The sequence below is a fragment of the Sinohyriopsis cumingii genome, chromosome 15 (genome assembly GCF_028554795.1).
Source record: "Sinohyriopsis cumingii isolate HCF-2022 chromosome 15, ASM2855479v2, whole genome shotgun sequence".
NCBI lineage: Eukaryota > Metazoa > Mollusca > Bivalvia > Unionida > Unionidae > Sinohyriopsis > Sinohyriopsis cumingii.
The window spans coordinates 106,699,321-106,714,364 of NC_142975.1; the positions used below are offsets into that span (position 1 = coordinate 106,699,321).

The 15,044-nt window shown below is 35.9% G+C and overlaps 2 protein-coding genes across 3 annotated transcripts in view; both read right to left on the minus strand.

The window, feature by feature from the left end:
• Positions 1–15,044, minus strand: part of LOC149782430 (neural cell adhesion molecule 2-like) — a 189,514-nt gene that overhangs the window by 89,219 nt on the left and 85,251 nt on the right. For both annotated transcript variants that reach the window (XM_089933829.1, XM_089933828.1), the window contains exon 6: positions 10,323–10,595. In XM_089933829.1, coding sequence (XP_089789955.1) covers positions 10,323–10,595 — 273 coding nt within the window. The remainder of the gene's footprint in view (positions 1–10,322; positions 10,596–15,044) is intronic.
• Positions 485–5,360, minus strand: LOC149782432 (uncharacterized). The gene is made up of 9 exons (XM_089933827.1): positions 4,468–5,360; positions 4,159–4,244; positions 3,729–3,877; positions 3,446–3,574; positions 2,911–3,217; positions 2,268–2,453; positions 1,731–2,009; positions 1,300–1,476; positions 485–1,051 (listed from the first exon to the last, which is right to left on the minus strand). The coding sequence occupies exons 1-9, from the start codon at positions 4,715–4,717 to the stop codon at positions 548–550; spliced, it is 2,067 nt and encodes a 688-aa protein (XP_089789953.1). The 5' UTR covers positions 4,718–5,360; the 3' UTR covers positions 485–547.

A 15,044-nucleotide genomic window follows, 5' to 3' on the forward strand; every position in this document is an offset into this window, starting at 1 on the left:
ATTTTTTAAAACTAGCTATAAATCGGGTCCTAATTACTCGACTGAACTGCTGACAGAAACAGTCCAAATTAATGTATTTCATTTCTATATCCCGATCGTTATATATTACATCTTTTCAAAGCTGTGAACAGAATAGCCCGACATATCGCGAGCAATGAAAAGACAGGAGGAGGGACGAGGAATGTTAATTGTAATTAACAATAAAGCGATATAAAAATGGTTTCAGAGATTTATATTTTTGAAATATGAAGCATGTATTTGCATTTTTAAATCAAAACACATCACTAATCAAAATTACATCTCATGACAAGGTATAGATGTCAAATTATGATGTGCAAAAGTATACTTCTAAACAGTAACTATCAATGATTTCTTTTTTAATGCATGCAAGTAAAACATCAGCTACTGCTATACGAAACTGAAATACAAATATATATATTATCTCTACTGAAGTATAATGTTTTCAGCATATGGACAACGCACAAGGCACGTGTATATAAAATATGTCCAGTTTTGGAAAGCATTACTCCGTCCAGCTTTAATGTTGCTATGTCGGACCATACAATCTGGCACAGCATTTAAGCAAGGTGTTCGTGCTGATTTGGTGGTTTCCATACTTCTCCCATAACTTGATAAGGCGACCCTGAACTTTTGTTGTCTGTTTCTTTTGATGTCGTCTTATCTTCCCCTCTTGCAACAGACGAACTACAGATCCAACTTCTCTGGCTTCCTTATAAAGTAAAGTTATGAGGAGATAGAAAGGCAAATTTCCCTTTCTTGCTCTCCTGTTCATACGATTATGCCACCCTTCCACATCATTATTGGTTCGGATGCTTCTGCCATAAACTGACCAGGAGTCAACAGTCCATATGTCATTGTGAATCCAGGTGTCTTCCACATATCGTAGGAATGACTGCACATTCACTGCCTCTGGATCAACTCTTCGTTGTAATTCTGCAAATGACGGTGGTATGTCGTCTGCTGGTAATAGGGGGAGCGCGAAAACCTTTCGCAGAAGTTTGTACATACTGTCGTGTTCCTGATAGACCCGCTAGAATTGGAAACGAAAATACAATTATTTTTTAATTTTAAAAAAAAAGGAATTGGGATGAACAGATTTATACATTATCGTAAATAATTTAGATTTTGACTTCTCAAGATATTGAATTTCCCAAAATATTGTTGAGTTATAAATGATTTTCAGCATTACGAAAATAGTTTTGAACTGGCTATCCAAAATCTAAAGACATCGTAACTATTAGCATCGCAACTCAATAGAGTGGACTGAAATGAGTTTACCTGTAATCCCATTTCCTGAACCTTTCTCCAAAGGGCCTGTCCAAAATGAAATGCGCAACCATGTATTTGCGGGGTTTCAAAAGCTGCTCTGATTCCTTGCCAAAGACCCTTTTCGAAGTCAACAACAAATGACTGGACTTTCGTTTCAGGCAATAGGTCCTTGATTGACTGAAAAACCTGAAAATGGAAGAGAAAAAGTAAAACTATTCATGGATATACTGATTATTCAGTATCGTTTAGTGTCTTTTATTTGCTCGTACAATAATTAATTTGATTACTGATTTTCTAAATCACTGTTTGATCTGGACGTGTATATTTAGGATAAATAAATTGAAAATATATTGTCTGTGATAAAATACTGTTCATTATTTGATACATTATGATATTAAAGTAATTATCATAATCTTATCTCATCCTCAGTACACACACACCTTTTTGTAATGTCTCTTCTTCTTTCCTGACATGATGCAAAAACACAGCGGTATCTGTTTTAAGTCATCACCGGATCTCACAAATCCATGTATAGCTAGCAGTTGATAAAATGGCTTCTTTACTAATTTGAATGTGCCATCAATATACCAGGTTTTGGCCATTCCGAGAAGCTCCAGCTGTTTGTTAGTAGCAAAGATCAGGTGACGCTTCCTGCCAACGACGACATCAAATCGAAAGAACGGTTCACTGATGGTCGAGTTAAGAAATCCGTCGTCGAGCTGGAATATATATATATATATATATATATATATATATATATATATATATATATATATATATATATATATATATAAAGAGAGAGAGAGAGAGAGTTATAACGATACAAGAAACAAAACGGCAAGACTTGGCAGAATTTTATAAATATAAATAAATAACACGTAGAGTACGAATTAATATATATATATATATATATATATATATATATGGAAAAATACAAAGCAACTACATATTATATACAGGAAAAATCATTCACTTACAGTAAACGTAAGATCTCTGGGATCTTCTGGTCTGGTTGCGGACCTGGTCCGGTTGACCATTCTAACTAGGTTCGTCTCCGCTACCCTGGATGCCTCAGGTTGTAATGGTTCTGCATGAACGTCTATAACCTCATTAACCAGTGCATGGGCTGTTTCAAACAAATTCTCTTGCCCTAATGCCTTGGCCTAAACGAAAACAAAACCTTATATAGTATATGTACGGATCAATGTATTAATGTATGTTGTGTTTGTATGTATATATTAATGTATGTTGTGTTTGTATGTATATATTAATGTATGTTGTGTTTGTATGTATGTATTCATGTATGTTGTGTATGTATGTATGTTGTGTATGTATGTATGTATGTATGTATGTAAGAACGGATCATTGTATAGATGGATGGATGGATGGATGACGAAATGTCGTTCATTATTGGCAGCGGCGTATAATTTATCAAAAATGCTTATTTAATATAGCAGAAGCTTGGAAGACGATCTTTACTGTATATAATAAAGCGATATTTCTGGAATTATCATACATTAATTATAGGTATATTGCTTACAATTTAACCATTATATGCTGTTGATAATATATTGATAGAATATACCCAGTATTTAGATTAATCATGTTCATGCCAAATACCTCGGTTTTGATTTTGACGGCTGTTAACAATCCAGGAGTGGCAGTATGGTTATGGCTCTGATGACTTGGCAGAAAGTCTGATTCTGTCTGTCGCACGGTTGCAGGGCATTGCGTATTCTTCCCACGCACACTACAACGCCATTCGATGGTTCCATTCTTCAGCTCACGCTTAACAACAAAACTATACCCAGCACTAGATATTAATTTCCTTTTTCCTTGAGTGGATCCTGTGGCTAATACCTCAAATGTTATACGATCTTCCGAATCCACTGGCACTTCTCCATAAACAGTTTCATTCCTAACTGACCTAAAGAAAGGAGAAAAATCGTGATTATAAAAAAACGATTATTTTACATGAACAAAAAATATGCATCAGTAAAATAACATGTTTACAAGATACCTAACAAGATTCAGTGAAAGATGATCAATCTTTGATTAGAAAATACACTCTATAACGATTTATGTACATCAATATTACTGGAACAAATTGTTGCGATTTTCTGTGCTTTCTTTTCCACTTCGATTTTTAACTTACGCTTCTTCTTCTTCTGGTGTCAAAGATCTGTGTGGGCGCTCAACGTCAAATGAAGACATATCGGCTGCAAGTGTTGATGCAGCATCATTGTTGCCCATAAACTCGTTCACTTGTTGAATTCTATCCAGCCTGTAATTAGAAATTTGTCTGAACTTGTCAGAAAATGTTGAAAACACACAAGCAAATATAGAGAAAACCAAGTTTAACTATACCGAATATGGTATTTAAACATAAAGACGTATGCAAGCACCCGTACGATTCTAATAAATAAAATAACATTCACCTTGTCGAAATATCCTCTTTATTGATAGAAATCGACGTCGAATTTCTCGTGCTCTCCATCTGCCCCCGTGCTGTACCGGCATACATTTCAAATCTGTCAGATGTATTTGGTATGCGGCTTAAGTCCATTTCGACATCGTAGCCATCTGCCTGTAAACAGCATTAATATTTAAAAATTATAATAGCAGACATAAGAACGCTTACTAGAATGGAACGTAGTGTAGCCCAAGAAAAACAACGAAATATTTGATACAAGAAAAATTATTTTTACTAATCTTCCAGCATTTGTGATAGGGAGGATGTAGGCAGCGATCCACGTTTTGTTCGCAGTTTGTATTTAACCGTAGCTTAAGTACATCGAATGCGAATGGGAACCAACTACTGTAAGATGTCTTTATTCTTAAAATATTTTGTTTGTAATGAGATCTTACCTCAGGTTTAGAACTGCACAGGTCACACACAAACTGAAAAGATATCTTTTTATGTCTAAGGAGACCATACTTGTAGCTTGATAAACCTGTAAATAGAAACTATTTTTTAGTATCATTTAGTTAATTTTATCTACGTCTCATGATAACATTTATTTTGAAAGACATTGTATATACTGAAACAAGAACAATAACATGCGAGAAAGGGTCACTAGATACATACAATTATTATAAAAAATGTATTTATTTTGTTATGCCCATTCAATTACGGAATGATCGTAATATGATGTAGAAATAAATAAATAAACTTACCAGTATTTCCACATGCTCTGTGTTGCCATAGGCCGCAACTATCGCAATCTATGGCTTGCTGACGACGGGTAACTGGTTTTCTGCAGTAAATGCACGAAGACATTGTTCGATCTATTGATTTACGTGATATTAAAACAACTAGCACCAAGAAAAGGAAAGACTGCAATTTATAGAGCCACTGATAAATTTCCATGCAAACAAGTGCACGAGCTTCTATACCAAATGATCTGTTGGACAATGCACTTGACATACTAAGATCAAACGTTGTTTATTTTTTGTTATTAGTGAACGCCATACCATATGTGCCAAATAGTAATTTCCTTTTCATAAAAGCTTACACGACTTACTCAAAACTCTGGCTGCAGCTTAATTACATTGATACCACATTTAGTAGATTATTTAAATATGAAGATCAAAGAAGTTACCTGGATGTAATTAAGTCATATTAACACTTGCTGGGAGCAATAGTGAACGCCAGAACATTTGTTTTCTTTATGTCACCAGACAGATACACCCCTACTTATAAAAAAATAAAGTTGTTTTATATGTGTATGTTTTCCCCAAAGGTATGAGATTTGTTTGCTTTATAAAAGATTTCTGAACAAAAAAATTCAAAATTTTGTCGCGGCATTTATGTATTTCCCTAGTGTAATATATAGGGTTGTTAATCCTAGTCCGGTTTTTATTTAGTGCATTATATTTAAACGACAAATAAACCATATTGTTTTGTATGATTGATGATGTGTGTCGTTTCTCGCATTACCATTATACTGAGACAGGCTGTACTCGAGTGAGGGTTCATACTTTATTTAATGTGGGGCGAAACGTCCATGGGCCGAAACGTCCATGGGGCGAAACGTCCATGTACCATGTGGGGCGAAATGTCCATTGAAATGGGGCGAAATGTCCATTGAAGTGGGGCGAAATGTCTTGGGCCGAAACGTCCATGGGGCGAAACGTCCAGGTACCGTGATTCGTTAGTCGCAGTCTGGTACCCTATTGTTTTTATACATTTCTTGAAACTAGAAGAGAAGCCAAAACGGCTTCGATATGTACCATTAACATCACGCAGATTTGACCTCGCGGCCGCTAGAATTCGTAATTTTGACAATTATTGTCAGTAGTAATAGCCACTGATTACCAAAGTGAACAAGCTCAACATCTTACTAAGGGAAGCCATAAAGGCTATTCAACCATTTTCCTGCTGACTTGGGTATTGTACATCGATACTGCCACTTCTCAGCTGTTTCTACTGTTCGATAATTGTATTCTTAACAATTATCAGTGACTAAACCGGACATCTTATGATAACACAGCAGTAAGGCTAATTGGATTACATGTACGTACCCTTTTGTATGGATTAAAATTTGAGTCTTTCTCGGTTTTTATGGAATAAATTTGGCTTCTCGTGAGGCGTAAATTAACCTTAGTGGTAAATGTACTTTACTCAACACTTCTTTCAGTAACGAAAACCTGACATCGGGAAACAGAAATCGGATTACTTAACACACGTTATGAATACAATACTGGTTCTGGATACATATTCAAATAAAATGCGGCCGCTTGTGAGGGGTAAATTTTATGATTTTGCACTAATATGCTGGCCGCTGGTCGCGTTAGCCGGGTGGCCTTTCGCGAGGGGTACTTTTGAACACAAACTCGTCGGTGCCAACGGATTCTGGTCGTAAGGAGCGGGTGGCCGCTGGTCAGGGGGGCCGTTCAAGAGGGGGACTACTGTATGCGTCTTATTGAGCGCATGATGACATCACTAAGGACTAGTAAATGCCAAGCGTTGGAGAAAGCTCCACTGATACCAGCATAAAAAAATGCTTTATTTAAGTCACAGGATACCAGGTATAATTCTTTACTAATTGGGTGATTAAATATATTATGTACTCTTTAGATATCTAAGTTGAGCTGCAAGGGCTTCATTGCCAAACAGTAGTATAGAAATAGAATTATACAGGCATTTCCCATCTCCTGTGGTTTTTATGTGATAACCAGATACATCATTGACATAGTTGTCAATGATGTATGTGGTGATGGAATAAACACTGGGGAAGTATGTATGTTACTTCACAGGAATAGATAGCCAGGGCTTAAAATTAAACCAATTTCCTATCAACAGCAGCTGTCAATTTTTCTAACTGTAATGGTCTTCTGACCTTGCAGCATATAAATCATATAATATTCATAAGTAAAATTACAATTATAATGAATCGATATGGTTCACTCTTTCATGATCTGAAGGTGATGTAGGGCTCAAATGTTCCACTAAAGTACTGGTTGTTGTTGTTGTGGGGTTTAACGCCATTTTTCAGCACACAATAGGCTATGCATGGCAGCCAGTATTAATGGTGGAGGAAGAATCTGGGAAAACCCCAGGAAGAACCACTGACCCACGAGAAGCTACTGGCAAGCTGTCTCATATACCCATATTGGCCAAATCCTAGACTTGAACCCGCGCAGACAGAGATGAGATGGCAGTGATCCATAACGCTTTAAACCACTCGGCCACTCAGGGCCCCACTAAAGTACTGGAATTATAATTTAGTAATGGAAACTACACATTCAAGCAGTTCTGATAGTATTTATAAAAATAAACAGTAATGGCAGAAGACATCACAGTTCGAAAACTGTTAGAGATATAAAGCTAGAACACTTTTGTGATAGTAGTTATGGTGTATACAGAATAAAAATATCAGCATTTTATCAATTCACGAGATTATTCAATTCTGTTGATGATCAATCGATATTCTGGAAACATGGAAACCTGTTTTACTTGCTGAAGAAACACGTTTTACATCAATCATTTCTTCAACATTACTCATCAATAGCTCTGCATAAATTTTCTTTTGGGCAAATTTAACATGAAGGAAGCATGATTTGCATGAGAAATCAAATACATTGGGTCAATTTATATTGATCACTGCTTGATAATGGCTGATTTAGGAAAAGTTAATTAAATGTTTTCTTGATACAATGGAAAGATATTTGGTTAGAAAAAAAATCTAAATATGATAGCTCACAGCTATTTTGTTTTGATTTTGGCTTGAATTTGCTACTAACTACCTGACGTAAATTTAAGATCTGAAAATCAACATTTTACATTATTATACTATGCATGTGTACACATTAATAAATACTAGTATACATCAGGTTTCCATTGTTTTTCTTTTAATATTTCACATGGTCTGAATCAGCATATATTTGAACAGAATCTGCAATGGTCTCAAACAGTCATGATCCAATCAGCCAGCATTCATCATTTACAATTGATCTACTTTAATCAAATTTATAGTTGTTATAGAGAGATGTTTTCTTAACACAAGAAATCTTTCCATAAATTCTGGACACATCATGTTTTAGTTATTGTGTTCTCTTCTATGTCTAACAGTTTTTTTATACTTGGGGACCAAAATTTTGCCAATGAAAACATTACATCAGATAGTTATGTGGCAACCCAATCAATAAGCCTACAGTGAACCCTGTGATAGATACATATTGCTGTTACAAAATTTAACTTTTTATAACTGTTAGCTAAGTCTGCCATTTACTCACCGTCTCGAGAAGCTGCTGTGCTTTTTGGACCCATTTTGCACAACTAAATTACAATGAATGTACTTGACTTAGAAATTCTACTCGATGTAGCAATAATTCAGAAATGATACAAATTTCTATCGAGACTCTATATGTAACAGTTAATTCAATTACAAAATAATCTCTGCATTCTCATTAATGTTGGACCATCGTACCTTTTATTTACTAGCTTCTTTGATTTTTACAACCTTCTGTAATGTCAGTGGACTTCTGCTTTTTCACAGCATGTACTAAAAAATTAGTTTGGAAAGTACCAAAAAATAATTGTGTTTTGAAGACATTATTTTGCCTTACTTGTTATTTATGTATTCATAGATTTTTCTATCTGTCTCACATAAATGAATCCTATGCACAGACGACTGTTTTATCATTCAATTTTAAGCAATGACAATAACATTCTTAAATACAATGACATGAAGAATAAAGTAAATAATGGATTAGCAGTTATTTGCACTTGTACCTTTACATAATTTCTAACAAGAATTTATATAATACATCAAAAAGAAATACAATATATTGCTACAGCCCAGTGACAATCAACTGCTAATAAAGATAAGAACAAATACATGTAAAAATATTTATAATGTAATGTAATGGAATGTATTAAATGGGTCCATTTTTACTTGATAACCAGCACTGGCAACAAGTCCAGTAACATGTATGCACAACAAAACAATACTGAATTGTACAAGAAAAGACTTCTTACTTGCATTGTAAGAAATATAGGACATATGAGTATATACATTCAGTCTCTATCTCTCTCTCACTCACTCTCTTCCTTTCTCTCAAACATGCCACTTTTCATTATTACCAATATTCTACAACATCAAATTCATAACTAAAATAACATAAATACTTAATTAAAATATTTTAAAATATTTGGCTCTCTCTGTTGTGGCTACTCATGGGGTAATCTGAATGAAATAATTATTTCCAATCAGTGCTAGGCTGCTTGTATTCTGGGCTGATCCCATTTCAAGTAAATATATGCTAGATAGATTACATCATTATTGTGCATTCTGGGCTGAGTCCAGCTCAAGGATAATTAGTGCTAGGCTGATTCTAGCATTAAAGTGTAATCTGGGCTGATCCCAGCTTCCATAGACTCAGTGCTTGGTTGATCTCTGCTCAAGTAAAATCTGTGCTAGGCTGATCCCCACACAAGAGTGTATTCTGGGTTGATCCCTGATCCATGGAATAAAGCTAGGCTGATCCCATCATGAAGACAATATTCTTATTTTTTCCTATTTAAAACTAAAAAACAAATTTATTTAACGGATATAATCTTTATGTTATTAGTACAGCTTATGAGTATCTGATTGGGGAAAAATGCCAAATTGAATTTGATATAAAAATATATCAAACGAGAGCCCCCAAGACGCTGCCAGTTTGGAATGTGAAATTCATTTGGAAGGACTGGTGTCAAAAATCGCATGATACTAAATGAATATACACAACTGTTCCTGAGCAGAAAGAAGTTGGATCGGGTGTACTCTGATGTAGCGCATATAACATGACAAAGACCATCATCCTAAAGTCTTAAGTAGATGGTCTTCCTTACCAACTGCAGGTGTAGTTGTGGCTGCTCCAATACGAAACGAATGACTAGAACCATTTTGCTCATCATAGCCCTTACGTGCCAGCATGAACTTCAAGTACAACAAGAAAAGTTCCTATAACTAAACTTGCAGCCCATGGAATCCACAAAGAAAGAAGCATTTGCCCCATTATCTCCAGGAAAAAGGACCTTGCTGCCGTTGACTCAAATACTGCTCCATACAGGACATGAGACACAATCGCGAGTTCCGAAAGAATGAAATCTTGACACCAGCATGAAATGGGTTCATGTCTGAAGATGGCAAGGTCAGTATAAACATAGATTAGTCTGTTGAAAATGTCGCATCTCAAATCCCCAGGTATTTTCCTAAAGAAATGATCTGCAATGATCGAATTCTAAATTCACCACATTACAAGAATCCAAAAACTGCCACCATACAAGTACACTGCAGCAACAAATCCACATCTGGTGAAAATACTTCCTCACTTTAACATAGCGGACAACTGCACCACCATCCTGTATGTAATATGATATCTGGGCTTACTATTTGAAATATTGTTCCTATTTATCCTAAGCAGTATAAAGATGCCCAACATTTAACAAGTGATCATCTTTAAGTAACATATTATATAAGCTCTGAACTATTTCTCAAATAAACATTCCAAGAGCACAATATATTAAATACCATTCCACTTACAAAGAACATCAATTAGAAGCTGCCTGGAATCTGACCTTGTCTGTTGACTACCAGTAGTGGGTACCATGGTGTTTGTGGCTGTACATGTGTGGACAACTGCCTTGACTCTGGATATAGCAGAGTAGTAAAGCCTGGACCTGTTCACGTTGTCCTCACCAGCAGGGTTCCATGTCAGCTGGGGGGATGGATTGCCATCTGCACTACACACTATCTCCAGTGGCTTACCTTGCATCACTTTCACTGGTGATGTGAAAGGGTTCACAGTTGGGGAATCTGGAAAAAGGAAATAGCTTCTTTTGAGTATAAGAGCATTACTGAAATAAAGATTTCTTTAATAACATGTACATGTTGAAACTTGTTTAATTTTAATCCACTTCTTTATTTCTCTTACAAATTTATCCAGAATTCTTTGCACAAAAACTGATTATAGAAGTTATATGCAACCGGGAAAAACTATGATGATGACTAAATGAGTCAGCGATAGCAGCAGAGAGGGTGAACAGACCATAGAATTCCGACAAAACAAATAAAACAAACAAATAAATCATCTCGTAGAAAGGTCAAGATTTTACAAATGAACTTTCCTTGAGATGTTTATTTTTGCAATGACCGATTGTACTAATAAAACCTCAGTTCGAAATAGTAGCTGAAAAAATAAAGTACTCTACGTGTTTATTTATTTCTTGTTTATTTTTTTGACGACCAACGTTGGTAGGTACCCTCTCTGCTGCTATTAATTTACCACCATACCAAGTTTGATGAATATTTTTCAACGCGTTCTCGCTGTCGTTTTTCCTCATCTGTTTCATCTTCATCTGAATCTTCGGAATTTGTTCTATGTTTCAAGTAATATTCAAGTTCTGATGGTGGTTTTTCTATTTTTGGATTTATGTTCTTTCTTTTTCTGTAATAGTTCATCAAACTTCGATATCGATCTCCACCGCAATTTTTACAAATCTGATATAATCCTCTAACGCCGTTGTTACATCCAACACAACTTCGTGGACCAGCATGAAGGTTTTTCTTTATAAGATATTTATGTTTCTTGCAATATTCTCCACGGCACCTTTTGTTGCATTTATATGTTGTTCCTTGACGCAGCCACGCACAGTTGTTCATTATATTAATGATATCTGTTTAATTCAATTTAATTTTATCATCACCCCTGTTACCCAAATATTTTATCAATACCCACACGATATCTTGTTCTTGGATCATGTAAATTTATTGTTATAAATCCATGCGGGGTAGCTTGCGCTCGTGAGAAGAAATTTTTGAATTTAATTATATCCATGTCACCACCACACCAGGTTTGATGAATATTTCGCAACGTGTGTGTGTCTACGCCATTAAACACAACTAAAATGTTGCAGTTGTCTCTGATCACCTTCGGAATTTGTGTATATCGTTGAGTAACATAGATCACGTCTGTATTTTTGTGTCTCCCTCGGGAAAATATTCTGGCTGGATTTGATTGTTTATCTAGCATCACATCGTCGTATACAACTAAATTATTAATAAATCCGTCTATGGAATCTACGGATGGTGCTTCATCAATATCGGTTATAAACTCTATAACATCATTATCCTCATCCAGTAATCGTGCGTTTTCATTGAAATCTTTAAGTACATCATAACATCGCTGATCACCAACGGATGGTGCTACTAAATATAATTTATCCCATTTCAACCATCTCATTATCAGATTAAGTAATAATTGCGTCTTACCCGATCCAGATGGTCCTATGATAATCATTCTGATGGAGTTCGGTAGCGCAGGATGATGCTTAACTGGCTCTCGTTGCCGAGTTGCTGAGAAATCAATTATATCCATATATATTATAACATGAATTTATATTGTTTACGCTGTAGAGTTAAAACTCCAACTACTGATTTAGCCACGGTTATAACAAAAAATAAAAAAATAGCATACGGTGGAAAATGTTCTATATGCGGTAGAAAGAAATTTTCGTTTTTACCTAATAAGCGCGGTGGTGATATTGCTAATTTGATGTCAAAGTTTCCAGGTGCTCCATGGGCTAAATATAGTGGAGAAAAACATCTACCAGGATATAATTATTGCGGTCCTGGTACTCGACTTGATATCAGGCTCGATGATCAAGATCAACCAAAACCAGGCGAGGAACCAGTAAACGCTATTGATCGAGCTTGTCATGCTCATGATGTAGCTTATAAAAGTCAAAATCTACAAGATAGGCATATTGCAGATGTAAAATTAATTCATTCATTAAATTCTATAAAAAATAAAAATATTAGAGAATCATTAGCTAATTGGTTAGTAAGATCCTCGATGAAAGGTAAATTAGCGATTGGGGCTGGTAATTAATAATGGAATCAATTTATTATTCACCAAGAGGATACTGGAGAGGCAAGGCAGCAATTGGTAAACTCGCTGATGCAGCGGCGGTTAAACATTCTACTGCTAGCGCGTGGTTGTCCAGGCAGGCAATATGGCAAATTTATCTACCACGTCCTAAACAAATTCAGTACTCATATTTCGATGTCAGTGTTCCTAATGAAGTTCATCAAGCTGATATTCTGTTTTTACCGCATGATACTGTGCGTGGAAAAACGTACAAATACGCGCTAACCGTAGTTGATGTTGCAAGTAGATATAAAGAAGCAGAGCCGCTATCAGCAAAAACATCATCTGAAGTAGCCGATGCGTTTGAACGAATTTATCAACGAGGACTCGGACCACAAGGTGGTCTACGATGGCCACAGCTGCTACAGGTTGATCCTGGTAAGGAATTTCTTGGTCCAGTATCATCGTTGATGAAACAACATAATACCAAAATACGACGAGGTCATACTGCAATTCACCGTGATCAGGCAATTGTTGAGCGATTTAATCGAACACTTGCTGAACGGTTATTTGGATATCAATACGCGAGGGAATTTATTCAGGATAAAAGATCTCGCGAATGGGTGGCAAGATTACCAGGCGTGATAGCTGCATTAAATAATGAGATCACACGAACAACCAACATGAAACCCATTAGCGCGGTCACAAAAAAAAATATACCAACACAATGAAAAGATGCTGGAAAACAAAAAATATTAGGTGATGTCACAGTCAGATATTTATATGAGCCTGGTGAACTTGAAGGTGGTAAAGCGAGAGCGACTGATCCTATTTGGAGTGTTACCACACACAAAATATCTACCGTGACAAGATCCACCGGGAGAAACGTAGGCGTTTCCAGACCCGCAATCTACAGATTAGATTCGGCCGCTCCTCAACGTGGATTTACACGTGAACAACTACAAATAATTCCCGCGGATACACAACTACCGCCAAAATCACTTCAGTGATTTCGATCACTTAACTAGCGCCAGGGTGCCTGCACCCCGACGTCGATTACACTCAAGACAGGTTAACATGGTATTTTCTCGTGTATGACCGCGACTATTATCTTTTCTATCTATGGTAAATTGTCTTGAATCATTACTCGAATACCGCCATAACATTATACAATTACAACTGATGCAATGATTGTTCTGCTGCTGTTTTAACTCAATAATAAATTCAACATCAAGATCAAAGTCACGTTTATTTTTTTTATCAGATTGTTTGTATCCGATTAATTTTTTTCTTATTATATCATCATCAATGACGTTAAATTTATTAACGATTTCAGGAATTATAATTCTACGTAATTGAGATATATTTCTGACCCTCGATACCGCCAAATAAACTAAATTTGACCACTCGATGCGATCGTCTACAATCCAGACTCGTGTATCAGAAATAGTTAATCCCTGAGACGAGTGGATTGTCATGGCGTATCCCAACACCCATGGAGATTTGTCAGCGCGTAATGCATCTTCGACCACACTGATATCAACGGCGACAATATCATTTAATACGAGATTCTATTTCCTTGACTCTGTCAAGGGTCCTGGAATATCAACATTAATATTCTGTTTTCGTGTATCTGATGGTCTATAACACAACGGTACGGGTAGTTCTGAATATTTTTCTTTATGTAGTTGAAATAACTGTTGTTGTAAAGCGTCTCTGATTATTTTTCTACTTGCTACGATCAAATCGTTGGGTCTCCATGAGTTCAAAAAATCACTCATTGATGTCTCTGAGATCACTCCACGTATTATTTCACACTGAATTTTGTTTGATTGTAATCTGATTAATTTTTTAAACTCCTTCAAATTTGCATCAAGAGCTCTATGATCATCATCTATTTCTTCGTAATAATCAACGAAATTTTTTAACCAATCATGTGGAGATGGTCCAACAAAAGGCGGCGGTTGACCATGATCGCCACACATTATTATGGCGGTATTTTTCGTCAACAACCAATCAAGAAACATTTTTAATGTATCCAATGACACCGTGCATATCTCATCCCAAATAATTATTTTAGGTATATATTTTTCTCCCATCCGTTCAGGAGTCCATGTATCTCCGCGCCATCGGAAGAAACTATGATACGTACACGATTGTACTTGCCGCTGTTTCATCTCACGTGCGAGTCTATGTGTGGGTGTCAGCACGATTATATCTGAATTTCTAAAAACATTAATCGTTCGAGTTGTTTTGCCGCATCCACCAGGTCCATTGAGATATACTGTCTTATATCTGGTTATTGGATCACTCAACGATGGTGCTTTCGACATTTCTGATATTTTATTACCCTTACGATAAAAATCTCTCATTGGAACATCTGCTGATTCTACATA

Bases quoted from the DNA above. Each gene is read 5' to 3' on its own strand.
- LOC149782432 (XM_089933827.1), bottom strand. From the start codon at position 4,717: ATGTCAAGTGCATTGTCCAACAGATCATTTGGTATAGAAGCTCGTGCA. The intron at 3,218-3,445 runs GTAAGTTAAAAA...TCCTTTCTTTAG, and splicing joins ACACCAGAAGAAGAAGAAGC to GTCAGTTAGGAATGAAACTG. The intron at 2,454-2,910 runs GTATTTGGCATG...GTTTTCGTTTAG, and splicing joins CCGTCAAAATCAAAACCGAG to GCCAAGGCATTAGGGCAAGA.